This window comes from Pristiophorus japonicus, chromosome 16 (genome assembly GCF_044704955.1).
Source record: "Pristiophorus japonicus isolate sPriJap1 chromosome 16, sPriJap1.hap1, whole genome shotgun sequence".
Taxonomy (NCBI): domain Eukaryota; kingdom Metazoa; phylum Chordata; class Chondrichthyes; family Pristiophoridae; genus Pristiophorus; species Pristiophorus japonicus.
Genome location: NC_091992.1, coordinates 136,245,688 through 136,259,822, shown reverse-complemented (window position 1 = coordinate 136,259,822; position 14,135 = coordinate 136,245,688). Strand labels below are relative to the sequence as shown.

The 14,135-nt window shown below is 48.9% G+C and overlaps 1 protein-coding gene across 1 annotated transcript in view; it reads left to right on the top strand.

The window, feature by feature from the left end:
• utp18 (UTP18 small subunit processome component) overlaps window positions 1-12,567 on the top strand; it is a 47,870-nt gene extending 35,303 nt beyond the window's left edge. Inside the window, exons 12-14 of the mRNA XM_070858253.1 lie at window positions 7,041-7,183; window positions 9,101-9,137; window positions 12,338-12,567. Of these exons, the coding sequence (XP_070714354.1) occupies window positions 7,041-7,183; window positions 9,101-9,125 (168 nt within the window). The 3' untranslated portion in view covers window positions 9,126-9,137; window positions 12,338-12,567. The remainder of the gene's footprint in view (window positions 1-7,040; window positions 7,184-9,100; window positions 9,138-12,337) is intronic.
• The last annotated feature ends 1,568 nt before the right edge of the window (window positions 12,568-14,135 follow it).

Here is a 14,135-nt window from a genome sequence, read left to right as displayed (position 1 = left end):
ATCCCTGTAATAATTTTTCATGTTTCAAGGACATCACCTCTCATTCTTCTAAACTCTAGAGAATATCGGCCTAGTCTACTCAATCTCTCCTCATAGGACAATCCCCCCATCCCAGGAATCAGTCTGGTGAACCTTCGTTGCACTTCCTCTATGGCAAGTATATCCTTCCTTAGGTAAGGAGACCAAAACTGTGCACAATACTCCAGGTGTGGTCTCACCAGGGCCCTGTATAATTGTAATAAGATGTCTTTACTCTTGTACTCAAATCCTCTTGTAATAAAGGCCAACATACCATTTACTCCCTCAATTGCTTGCTGTACCTGCATGTTAACTTTCAGTGATTTGTGTACAAGGTCACCCAGGTCCCTCTGAACACCAACATTTCACAATCTCTCACCTTTTTTAAAAAATGCTCTGCTTTTCTATTTTTTTTTACCAAAGTGGATAACTTCACATTTCTCCACATTATATTCCATTTGCTATGTTCTTGCCCACTCACTGAGCCGTCTATATCCCCTTGAAGCCTCTTTAGAAACATAGAAAATAGTGCAGGAGCAGGCCATTCGGCCCTTCGAGCCTGCACCACCATTCAATATGATCATGGCTGATCATGCAACCTCAGTACCCCACCCCAGCCTTCTCTCCATACCCCCTGATCCCTTTAGCTGTAAGGGCCACATCTAACTCCCTTTTGAATAAATCCAACGAACTGGGCTCAACAACTTTCTGTGGCAGAGAATTCCACAGGTTCACAACTCTCTGGGTGAAAAAGTTTCTCCTCATCTCAGTCCTATATGGCTTACCCCTTATCTTTAGACTGTGGCCCCTGGTTCTAGACTTCTCCAACATCGGGAACATTCTACCTGCATCTAACCTGTCCAGTCCCGTCAGAATTTTATAAGTTTCTATGAGATCCCCTCTCATTCTTCTAAATTCCAGTGAGTATAAGCCTAGCCGATCCAGTCTTTCCTCATGTCAGTCCTGCCATCCCGGGAATCAGTCTGGTGAACCTTCACTGCACTCTCTCAATAGCAAGAATGTCCTTCCTCAGATTAGGAGACCAAAACTGAACACAATACTCAAGGTATGGTCTCACCAAGGCCCTGTACAACTGCAGTAAGACCTCCCTGCTCCTATACTCAAATCATCTCGCTATGAAGTCCAGCATGCCATTTTCTTTCTTTACTGCCTGCTGTACCTGCATACCTACCTTCAATGACTGATGTACCATGACACCCAGGTCTCGTTGCACCTCCCTTTTTACTAATCTGTCACCATTCAGATAATAATCTGCTTTCCTGTTTTTGCCACCAAAGTGGCTAACCTCACATTTATCCACATTATACTGCATCTGCCATGCATTTGCCCACTCACCTAACCTATCCAAGTCACTCTGCAGCCTCTTCCCTACTTTCTGGGCAGCATCCAAAATACAGGACAGTGTTGGCAATCAGTTCCAAAGCAATGACATTCGAGTAACTAGAGGCTTTCCCTCCCTTCCTCTCTCATCCTTTCTGTTTGCTTTCTGTACAAAACAACCAGCAACTCAAGCCCGTTGAATACACTGTCCCCTTCCTCTGGCTCCAGCATCATTCTTTGGTTTATTCCAGCACTAGGGGCCATCAATATCAGACAGTCACTAATGAATCCAATGGGGAATTCAGGAGAAACTTCTTTACCCAGAGAGTGGTGAGAATGTGGAACTCACTACCACAGGGAGGGGTTGAGGTGAATAGTATCGATGCATTTAAGGGGAAGCTGGATAAACACATGGGGAAGAAAGGAATAGAAGGATATGGTGATGGGGTGAGATGGAGAGTGATGGGAGGACAAACACCTGTAGGGCCGAATGGCCTGTTTCAGTATTGTAAATACTTTGTAATACAACACTATGGGCTCAATTTTTCCCAAAGCTGTTTTTTGGCATACTTGAAGAGTTACACCCGTTCTTTTGGGGCCCAAGTACACCCAAAAAAATCATCCAAGTTTCCCCATTTGTATTCTTCTTTTGGTTTTGAGGGTGGAGCCCAAGATCTGCACTAACAGGTTGCCACAGTAACCAGGGACACAATGTGGGCTGAGGCTGGAAAGTGAAACGTACAGCCAGCTCACAGCAACCTGCACAGGCACATTGTAGCAACTTTCCTCCGTTAAATTATTAAAGTCCCTTCCCCCCCATGCTGGTCCCTGCACCTATCCCAGGCCGAATGGCCTCCTGGTCCCGTCCCCGCTCTTATCCTAGGCCGAACGGCCTCCTCCCTCCCGGTCCCTGTACCTATCCTAGGCCGAACAGCCTCCTCCCTCCCGGTCCCCGCTCCTAACTGTGCCCGAAAGGCTTCTCTCTTTCCCCCCCCCCCCCCCACCCCCAACCTCTCCTGCTGCTGCTGTCCGGACATCTGCTGCGCTGATTTACTTAACTCACCTGGAGGTTTTTCTACATACGCCGGCCTAACAAGAATCGGAGTAAATCGAAGCTGGCCAAACTTGCCTAAATGGCCAGAATTGGCTCGGGTGACAGGTTACGCCCCCTATGATTTAAAAAAAAAAAGAACCTAAAAAGATCGTAACTGAGATACACTGGCGCACATTGATTGAGGAAACTTGTATTTTCTAACTTGGGCCAAAAAAATGGCGCAAATCACTGGGGAAAATTGAGCCCAAGGTATGGGTCAGTTGTAGTTCCCCAGCCATCGCTGCAACTACAGCTAACTCAGCACAGGTCAAAGATCAAACTGCGACCTTCCTGCTCTGTGTGGCTCATGGGAGCAGGAGGAGGCCATACAGCCCCTTGAGCTTGTTTCGTCATTCTGTTAGATCATGGCTGATCTGTATCTTAACTCCATCTACTTGCCTTGGTTCCATAACTCTTAATACCTTTACCCAACAAAAATAACTCAACCTTGGTTTTGAAACTTTCAGCTGACCCCCAGCCTCAACAGCTTTTTGGGGGAGGGAGTTCCAGATTTCCACTCCACTTTGTGTGAAAAAAGGCTTCCTGACATCAGCCCTGAACAGCCTGGCTCTCATTTTAAGGTTATGCTCCCTTGTTCTGCACTCCCCCACCAGAGGAAATAGCTTCACTCTCTCTACCCTATCGAATCCTTCAATCATCTTGAACACCTCAGTTAGATCGCCCCTCAATCTGTTATACTCCAGGGAACACGAGCCTCCGTGTCACACTGAACGATTGTGGCTGTGGGATGTGTCAACACGTTTGACTAAGAGAGAGTTGTTGAGCCTTTTTCAACCCTGTCTGTTTTCTTTGATTAATGCAACCGTTCAATATTCTGCTAGATTAGCTTTGTTGAGTACAGTCAGGAGAGGGAGTGAATTACACACAAGCTCATTATTAATTTAAAAAAGGAGGCAAACAGAAAGCAGGAAACTATAGACTGGTTAGCCTAACTTCTGTCGTTGGGAAAATGCTGGAGTCCATTATTAAGGAAGCAGTAGCGGAACATTTGTAAAAGCATAATTCAATCAAGCAAGAGTCAGCATGGTTTTAATAAGAACTTAAGAAATAGGAACAGGAATAGGCTATACGGCCCCTCGAGCCTGCTCCGCCATTTAATATGATCATGGCTGACCTGATCATGGACTCAGGTCCACATCCCTGCCTGCTCCCCGTAACCCCTTATTCCCTTACCAGTTAAGAAACTGTCTATCTGTCTTAAATATAAAGGGAAATCATGTTTGACAAATTTGCTGGAGTTCTTTGAGGATGTAACGAGCAGGGTGGATAAGAGGGAACTAGTAGATGTGGTGTATTTGGATTTCCAGAAGGCATTCGATAAGGTGCCACATAAAAGGTTACTGCACAAGATAAAAGTTCATGGGGTTGAGGGTAATCGATTACCATGGATAGAGGATTGGCTAACTAACAGAAAACAGAGAGTCGGGATAAATGGGTAATTTTCCGATTGGCAAACAGTAACTAGTGGGGTGCCGCAGGGATCGGTGCTGGGTCCTCAACTATTTACAATCTATATTAATGACTTGGGTGAAGGGACCGAGTGTAATGTAGCCAAGTTTGCTGATGATACAAAGATGGGTGGGAAAGCAAATTGTGAGGAGGACACAAAAAAATCTGCAAAGGGATATAGACAGGCTAAGTGAGTGGGCAAAAATTTGGCAGATGGAGTATAATGTTGGAAAATGTGAGATTATCCACTTAGGCAGAAAAAATAGAAAAGCAAATTATAATATAAAGGGAGAAAAATTGCAAAGTGCTGCAGTACAGAGGGACCTGGGGGTCCTTGTGCATGAAACACAAAACGTTAGTATACAGGTACAGTAAGTGATCAGGAAGGCAAATGGAATGTTTGCCTTTATTGCAAGGGGATAGCGTATAAAAGCAGAGAAGTCCTGCTACAACTGTACAGGGTATTGGTGAGGCCACACCTGGAGTACTGCATCCAGTTTTGGTCTCCGTATTTAAGGAAGGATATACTTGCATTGGAGGCTGTTCAGAGGAGGTTCACTAGGTTGATTCCGGAGGTGAGGGGGTTGACTTATGAAGATAGGTTGAGTAGGTTAGGCCAATACACATTGGAGTTCAGAAGAATGAGAGGTGATCTTATTGAAACTTATAAGCTAATGAGGGGGCTTGATGAGGTGGATGCAGAGAGGATATTTCCACTCATGGGGGAAACTAAAACAAAGGGGGCGCCCATTTAAAATTGAGATGAGGAGGAATTTCTTCTGAGGGTTGTAAATCTATGGAATTCTCTGCCGCAGGGAGCTGTGGAGACTGGGTCATTGAATATATTTAAGGCGGAGATGGACAGATTTTTGAGCGATAAGGGAATAAAGGGTTATGGGGAGCGGACAGGGAAGTGGAGCTGAGTCCATGATCAGATCAGCCATGATCTTATTAAATGACGGAGCAGATTCGAGGGGCCAAATGGCCTAATCCTGCTCCTATTTCTTATGTTCTTATGTAATCAGTTATAGTAGTCCACCTTCAGTTAAACATGAATCATCATGATCCCATTGTATGCACTCAGCTCTCCTGCTGATTGCGATCCTGAGCATTTGTTGCACAATTATGCCAAGTGTAGCCACGGTAAACTGGAGGGACAATGGAACATTCAGGGATGACATTGTAATTGCATCTATAGCGTTCTATTAAAGACGTTTTAATAATCCACTAGTGTCAACCATAGCTCAGAGGGTAGCACACTCACTTCTGCGTAGCTTTACTGGTTAAAGAGGTGATTAACACAACAGTAAGGAAGGACATTAGCGTGGATGCTGTGGAATCTATATGGGTAGAGCTGCGAAACACCAAAGGGCAGAAAATGTTAGTGGGAGTTGTGTACAGACCACCAAACAGTCGTAGGGAGGTTGGTCTTGGCATCAAACAGGAAATTATGGACGCGTGCAGTAAGGGTACAGCAGTTATCATGGGTGACTTTAATCTACATATTGATTGGGCTAACCAAACTGGTAGCAATTCTGTATCTAACCCATGCTGTACCTGCCCTGGGAGTGTTTGATGGGACAGTGTAGAGGGAGCTTTACTCTAACCCCATGCTCTCAATTGATGTAAAATGTGAGAGGATACTACATATTGATTGGGATAACCAAACTGGTAGCAATACTGTGGAGGAGGATTTCCTGGAGTGTATAAGGGATGGTTTTCTAGACCAATATGTCGAAGAACCAACTAGAGAGCAGGCCATCCTCGACTGGGTCTTGTGTAATGAGAGAGGATTAATTAGCAATCTTGTCGTGCGAGGCCCCTTGGGGAAGAGTGACCATAATATGGTAGAATTCTTCATTAAGATGGAGAGTGACACAGTTAATTCAGAGACTAGGGTCCTGAACTTAAAGAAAGGTAACTTTGATGGTATGAGACGTAAATTGTCTATGATAGACTGGCGAATGATACTTAAAGGGTTGACGGTGGATAGGCAATACAGACATTTAAGGATCATATGGATGAACTACAACAATTGTACATCCCTGTGTGACGTAAAAATAAAAGGTGGAAGGTGGCTCAGCCGTGGCTAACAAGGGAAATTAGGGAAAGTGTTAAATCCAATACATTGGCCAGAAAGAGCAGCAAACCTGAGGACTGGGAGGAATTTAGAATTCAGCAGAGGAGGACTAAGGGTTTAATTAAAAATGCAACTCTTTTAATTCCAGTGTCGGGAGTGCAAAGCTGCACCTGACCGAGGGGATATGTTCTCACCCCGACAGTTAAACAGTGCAGCTGTCTCGGTCCTGACTGGCATGTTCTCCGTTACCTCGATGTGCCTGGGATTGTTGAGGAGGAGGTGGCTGAGTGTTGGCTGGTTCAGGGCTGCTTCCCTCAGTCAGAGCCGGGCAGAGGCTGTGGGATCCCGCAACGACCAGAGAAGACTCACGTGTGGGTGGTCCCAGCACCTCTGGCAGCTGCTTTTGTGGGGGAAGGGGACAGGATTCATGTGCCCCAACCCTCAGCGCAAGCTAATAAAGGGGAAAATGTTCCCTAATCTATCTATCCACGTAGGGAAATATACCCAGCGCGTCCAGCAGTCTTAACGGTATCGCCTGTGCGGAGTGCTGTTTTATAAGTAAATACCTTACTTATAAAACAGCAACAAATCCAAACGGAACAGTCAGGGACCCCACCAAATACGTAGCACCAAAGAATATGGTGAGGGGAAAGAGTAAGATAGAATCCATGCATTTCCTGCTGGTTTTGGCAACAGTCTGCGACTGACTTACGGAGGAAGCAATTCCCCAATAAGGGATTGCCTGCTTCCAGGGACAGGCCACGATAGACACAGCTCCACATTAACAACTAAAACATCACCCGCCGTGTTCCCCACCTTGGACTATCGAGAGCAACTCTGTGGGAGATCAGCGGGTATTCCATAAAAATAAAACATGCTTTCCCAGGTTGCAGTGTGGGGTATTCAAGTTCCTTTTTATTCAGCACGGTAAGGATTTCGCACTCTGCAACTGTTTGGATTTTCTGTTCAGCAGAGCAGCTACTGGTACATGAACCCTAGCATTTTATTTTACTAATAATTCTGCATCCTCTCCTGCAGATCCACATCCCGTCCTTCACGGCATTCTCCAATTTCCCGGTGCTCGGACGGAAGATCATTCGCTTGGCTCAGGAAATGGACTTCTCCCCCAGGAGTGGCTTCTTCTCCATCGCCAATAACCGAGGCCGGGCCTTGCTGTACAGGTGTGTTTAACGTACAGCAACATCTGATCTGGGCCATTTGTATGTGTGTCCAGTCCGGCTGAAGACTCTGTAACTGCAGTATGGCTCGTGGAGCCCTCCAGTACCTTCCCACGGCCATCTCTTCCTGCTCTGGGTCTTCGCAGTTAATGTCGGCAGCCTGTGAGGATCCTGTCCTCGCCCAAGGCCCCCCACACGTGGGCTGCGGCAGGAACAGGAATCCTGGCTGTTCTCCCACTCCCTCCACAGCCCAGCTCCTCTACCACTGCCCTATCAAAGGACTTTTTATTCTTAATTTTTCTTTCTCCCCATCTATTCCTGTTTGTCTCTCTGTTTATCTCTCTCTCTAGAGCTATATCTCTCTGTCTCTATCAGTGTATCACTCTATCTCCCTGCATCTGTCTGGCTTTTATTTCTCTCCATCTATCAATATCTAATTTTCCTTCTTTCTCTCTCTCTCTCTCTCTCTCTCTCTCTCTCTCTCTCTCTCTCTCTCTCACTACTCCGTGCCTCTTTCACATTCTGAATAGAATCATAGACACAGAAGGAGGCCATTTCGGCCCATTGTGTCCGCGCCGGACGACAGAGTTGTCCAGCCTAATCCCACTTTCCGGTCTCGGTCCGTAGCTCTGTAGGTGCACATTCAAGTACTTTTTAAATGGTGAGGGTTTCTGCCTCTACCACCCTTTCAGGCAGTGAGTTCCTGACCCCCACAACCCTCTGGGTGAAGAAATTTCCCCTCAAATCCCCTCTAGACCTTCTACCAATTACATTTAAATCTATGTCCCCTAGTTGTTGACCCCTCTGTTAAGGGAAATAGGTCCTTCCTATCCACTCTATCTAGGCCCCTCATAATTTTATACACCTCAATCAGGTCTCCCCTTAGCCTCCTCTGTTCCAAAAAAAACAAACCCAGCCTATCCAATCTTTCCTCATCGCTAAAATTCTCCAGTCCAGGCAACATCGGGAACAACATAGTTCAGTGCGATCTGAACCGATTTACCGAAGTGGAGAGTATGGTTCAGGTACTTGGTTTTACAATAACGGTTTTGTTGAGGGGTAGAGACAGCACTGATTTTGAGCGTTCAATCTGCAGTTTTGCTCTTCCAGTAATAAATGATGCAGTTTGGCGGTAAGTCCAATAGTTTTATTGAGCAAGCCTCTTTGCTTCTAATCATTCCTTGTTACCACAGTGACCTGTGGGCATCCCATAGCTCAGGTTCAGTGTGTGATATTTAGCGCCAGTCTTCAGATTCCCATCAAAGAGACTTAAATATCTGGGATGCAAAGAGTGGTCTTCTACCTAGAGCCTGCGCTGAGCTCCCAGTGAAGCCACGGGGAGGGGGAATGGAGGATTGGGAACAGGCTACCCGATTAAAGGGTGGAATCCATACGCAGCCCCCCGCTCATTCTCACCGTGTTACCTATTGATTTGTTCATTTACTGTTCATCGAGGTGAGGAGGGTTTCGCACTGGGAAATGAAACCCTCCCCTGTGTCGAGGTGCAGCATGGTTTGATGCAGAATAAAGCTCCCTCACAACTCGGGCATATGTCCCGACTGCACCAGCGAGACATCGTTCCATTTCCCACTCCCTGGCCTCTCGGGGCGACGTTGATCAGTACAGAATTTTTTGTCCTCTCCCTGGGTTTCTGAGGCAGTTCCTCGCAGGAACCCCGCTGGGTCCGTGGCGGCCGATGTTGTGACTCTAATTTCGTCTGCTTGTCCCTTCACTGTTTCCAGATTAAATATTCAGTAATTGAAGCACAAATGGTCTGCAGAATAAACTTTTCAATTTCACTAATCTGTGAAAGGAGATCTGTCGAACTCTCAGTTTAAAATGTTCAGAATGTTATTACTGTTCTAAATATCTCTACTGGCCCATTGTTCAACCCAGTTCCTAAATCATTTCTTCTCCTAGGGTGAAGCACTACACTGACTTCTAAGCTGAGATTTTGGTGAGTGAACCCTTGTCTGTATTTCCTGTTGTTGCTACTGCGTGCAGGGCTGTTTGAGTGAGTGAGAGTGAGTGAGTGTGTGTGGGGGAGTGAATGTGACTGTTCGCGGGGCTGTGTGCTGCGCGCGTGGGCGGGGCTCTGTGTTGCGCGTGCCTGCGCGAGATGTATGTGATCGGGATCACTGCGCGCGCGGGACTGTGTGTGTTCGGGGTCAGTGCGCGCGTGGGGCTGTGTGAGATCGGGATCAGTGCGCACGCGGGGCTGTGTGTGATCGGGGTCAGTGCACGTAGGGCTGTGTGTGATCGGGGCCAGTGTGCACGCGGGGCTGTATGTGATCAGGATCAGTGCGCACGCGGGGCTGTGTGTATGTTCGGGGTCAGTGCACGCGGGACTGTATGTGATCGGGGTCAGTGCGTGCGGGACTGTGTGTGATCGGGGTCAGTGCACGCGGGGCTGTATGTGATCGGGGTCAGTGCGCGCGCGGGACTGTGTGTGTTCGGGGTCAGTGCGCGTGTGGGGCTGTGTGAGATCGGGATCAGTGCGCATGCGGGGCTGTGTGTGATCGGGGTCAGTGCGCGTAGGGCTGTGTGTGATCGGGGTCAGTCTGCACGCGGGGCTGTATGTGATCAGGATCAGTGCGCACGCGGGGCTGTGTGTATGTGATCGGGGTCAGTGCGCGCGGGACTGTATGTGATCGGGGTCAGTGCGCGCGGGACTGTGTGTGATCGGGATCGGTGCACGCGGGACTGTGTATGTTCGGGGTCGGTGCACGCGGGACTGTATGTGATCGGGGTCAGTGCGCGCGGGACTGTGTGTGATCGGGATCGGTGCACGCGGGACTGTGTATGTTCGGGGTCGGTGCACGCGGGACTGTGTGTATGTTCGGGGTCAGTGCGCGCGGGGCTGTATGTGATCGGGGTCATTGCGCGCGGGGCTGTATGTGATCGGGGTCAGTGTGCACGCGGGGCTGTGTGTATGTTCGGGGTCAGTGCGCGGGGCTGTATGTGATCGGAGTCAGTGCGCGGGGCTGTGTGTGATCGGGGTCAGTGCGCGCGGGGCTGTATGTGATCGGGATCAGTGCGCGGGGGGCTGTATGTGATCGGGATCAGTGCGCGGGGGACTGTATGTGATCGGGATCAGTGCGCGGGGGTCTGTATGTGTTCGGGGTCAGTGCGCGCGGGGCTGTGTGTGTGTGTGATTGGGGTCAGTGCGCGGAGGGCTGTGTGTGATCGGGATCAGTGCGCGCGGATCTGTATGTGATCGGGATCAGTGCGCGGGGGGCTGTATGTGATCGGGATCAGTGCGCAGGGGGCTGTATGTGATCGGCATCAGTGCGCGGGGGGCTGTATGTGATCGGGATCAGTGCGCGCGGGACTGTATGTGATCGGGATCAGTGCGCGGGGGGCTGTATGTGATCGGGATCAGTGCGCAGGGGGCTGTATGTGATCGGCATCAGTGCGCGGGGGGCTGTATGTGATCGGGATCAGTGCGCGCGGGACTGTATGTGATCGGGATCAGTGCGCGGGGGGCTGTATGTGATCGGGATCAGTGCGCGGGGGACTGTATGTGATCGGGATCAGTGCGCAGGGGGCTGTATGTGATCGGCATCAGTGCGCGGGGGGCTGTATGTGATCGGGATCAGTGCGCGGGGCTGTATATGATCGGGATCAGTGCGCGGGGGACTGTATGTGATCGGGATCAGTGCGCGGGGGGCTGTATGTGATCGGGATCAGTGCGCGGGGGGCTGTATGTGATCGGGATCAGTGCGCGCGGGACTGTGTGTGATCAGTGCGCGCGGGGGACTGTGTGTGATCGGGATCAGTGCGCGCGGGGCTGTATGTGATCGGGATCAGTGCGCGCGGGACTGTGTGTGATCAGTGCGCGCGGGGGACTGTGTGTGATCGTGATCAGTGCGCGCGGGGCTGTATGTGATCGGGATCAGTGCGCACGCGGGACTGTGTGTGATCGGGATCAGTGTGCGCGGGGCTGTATGTGATCGGGATCAGTGCGCACGCGGGACTGTGTGTGATCGGGATCAGTGTGCGCGGGACTGTGTGTGATCGGGATCAGTGCGCGCGGGACTGTGTGTGATCGGGGTCAGTGCGCGCGGGGGACTGTGTGTGATCGGGATCAGTGCGCGCGTGGCTGTGTGTGATCGGGATCAGTGCGCGCGGGGCTGTATGTGATTGGGATCAGTGCGCGCGGGGCTGTATGTGATCGGGATCAGGGCGCGCGGGGCTGTATGTGATCGGGATCAGTGCGCGCGAGGCTGTATGTGATCGGGATCAGTGCGCGCGGGGCTGTATGTGATCAGTGTGCCCGTGTGAGGCTACCCTCTGAAATGAGGCATCAAACCGCAACATAAAACGATAAGGTCTGGGCCGATATGTGACTCCAGTCCAGCACTGTGGCTGCCCTCTAAAATGGCCATGCTAGCCCCTCCGTTAAATCCAAAGCAACTAGGGGATGGGCAATAAATGCTGGACATGGCAGTGCTGCCCACATGCCGAGAATGGACCCGAAGATCTGTTGAGTTTATTTGAAGTGCTGCATTCGTACAGTGCAATAAAGTAACCAATCCCAGCTCCCGACCAGGAGCCCCTGGGACGCTCACTGGGAGAGTGGCTCAGAGTTAGCGCTGTAACCTGTTGCACCGATTCTCCGACTCACACTCCCTCTGAGGCTGGCTCCCCAGCGAAGGTACAGGAGCCTTGAATTTACAGTTTCTCAAACCAGCTTGTGGGGTTCATCACCCCGAATTGCCCCCATCGCCAGCGACAGACTATAGCCAAAGCTTGGAATCAATAAAACTATCATTGCATTGCTGGGAGTCACCCCCCCCCCCCACACAGCGATATCAAAGACATTGAATCATACAACACTGAATGAGGCCCTTCGGCTCATCGTGCCTGTGCTGGCTCTTTGATAGAGCTATCCAATTAGTCCCCCCCCCCCCACCCTGCTTTTTTCCCCCCAGAGCCCCTCAAATTTTCTCCCTTACAAGTATTTATCAAATTCTCTTTTGAAAGTTACTATTGAATCTGCTTCCAGGCAACGCGTCTCAGATCACAATAACTCGCATAAAAATTGCCTCACGCACCCTCTCGCTGACATGGGGCGTGTACATATTGTCCTGTAGGTGTTATAAACAGTACTGAAGTATCTCCTGAAATTGTTTCTTGTGACTTTTACCGTTGCAGGCAGACCCCTGGATTCAGCTGCCGCTTTTTGCACAGTACCGCAGATTGCCGAACAATTCAGTCCGAGCACCCAGCACAGGGGCAGCTTAGAGTTGGTCAGTGAGGCACTCCTAGCATTTAAAAAGAAATCAAACCCTTTGTTTCTATGAAATAAATGAATGGTATGGGATGTTGTTTGAGCCTTATTCTTCCCCCAACCCTTTCTATATAATAAATGTAATGTAAATATACCTTTGTAGTCAGTGTTTGTGCATTGAAGCGGTGTAGGTCCCAGTCAAAGCCCAGTACTGGGAGTGAATGAGGTGGTACTAAGTCGTCGTGTTTCAAAGCCTCTTGTCCCATGTGAAGTTAAAGCCCTCTTCACAGGAACAACAAATTCTGCAGGGCTACGGTCCTGGGCAGAGCGTCACTCGACAGGAGCATGGATCTGATCATCGGGAGCGTCGACGTGATGGATATTCCGCTATGGAGGAGTGCACGGATTAGGTATGGTGAAAGCACACCCAGGTCTCTGGGCTCCCATTGGGTGAGGATTTATGCGGAACCTTGCCTCACTGAACTTAACCTGATGGGAGATGTCCTGCTCTCATTATATTCCCATCAGGACACCATTCCCATTGCATTCTATTTATTCTTTCCTGGGATGTGGGCGTCGCTGGCAATTTATTGCTCATCTCTAATTGCCCCTTGAGAAGGTGGTGAGCCGCTGCCTTGAACCGCTGCAGTCCGTGTGGTGAAGGTGCTCCCACAGTGCTGTTATGGAAGAAGTTCCAGGTTTTTGACCCAGCGAAGATGAAGAAATGACGATATTTCTCCAAGTCAGGATGGTGTGTGACTTGGCGGGGAACTTGGAGGTGATGGTGTTCCCACGCGCCTGCTGCCCTTGTCCTCCTAAGTGGTAGAGGTCGTGGGTTTGGGAGGTGCTGCCGAAAAAGCCTTGGCGATGGTGCACACTGCAGCCACGATGCGCCAGTGGTGGAGGGAGTGAATGTTTACGGTGGTGGATGGGGCCCGATAGAACACCATTCCCATGATATCTCCAGTGGGGGACAGTTCCTGCTTACAATAGCTCCCCGATGAGTGAGTGGTCTGTGACTTGGTGTTGATGCTGCTTCACTGCGCACTGTATCTCACAGACAAAGCTATCGGAGATGGTTTCTGCACTAAACATACTGCCCCAAGTGTCAGCAAGCACCTTACTATCAAACAACATTCTGCTGCATTTATTAACGCAACCATTTAAAAACTGTCACCATTTAATTAAAACTGATATATTAACATTATAATTCATTCCAAAGAATGTTCGTATATAATATTTAATTAATACCAAGTCACATTTAATCTAACTGCTTGGCAATTTAATCGGTGACAACACATCATTTAAGAGATAACTTAAAAGCAGAGAGATATGTTTGCACTTGGTTATAATCGGATTACTGCTGACAAAGTAAAATCACAGAAGTCAGATTTAATTGCATAAAGTCCTCAATTCTTTACAATTATATATAGTGTTAAACGACATTGATATAATCAGAATGTAATATACACTCCACAGACTCCCAATCACACGCCAAGTACAAGTCTTTTATTAATTTCATTCCACTCGCGCGCCTCATTATTAAAAAGACGGCACTTTTCCATTGAAGCATGAAATGTCAGCACTAATTATATTGCGTGTTATTCTACACTTAGCTGTCTAGATCTGATTTCAATGCATTGCATATACACAATGTGATGGTTAGTGACCAACGGGACAGAGGACTTGCAGACATTACTGGCTGCACAGACACATCAAGCT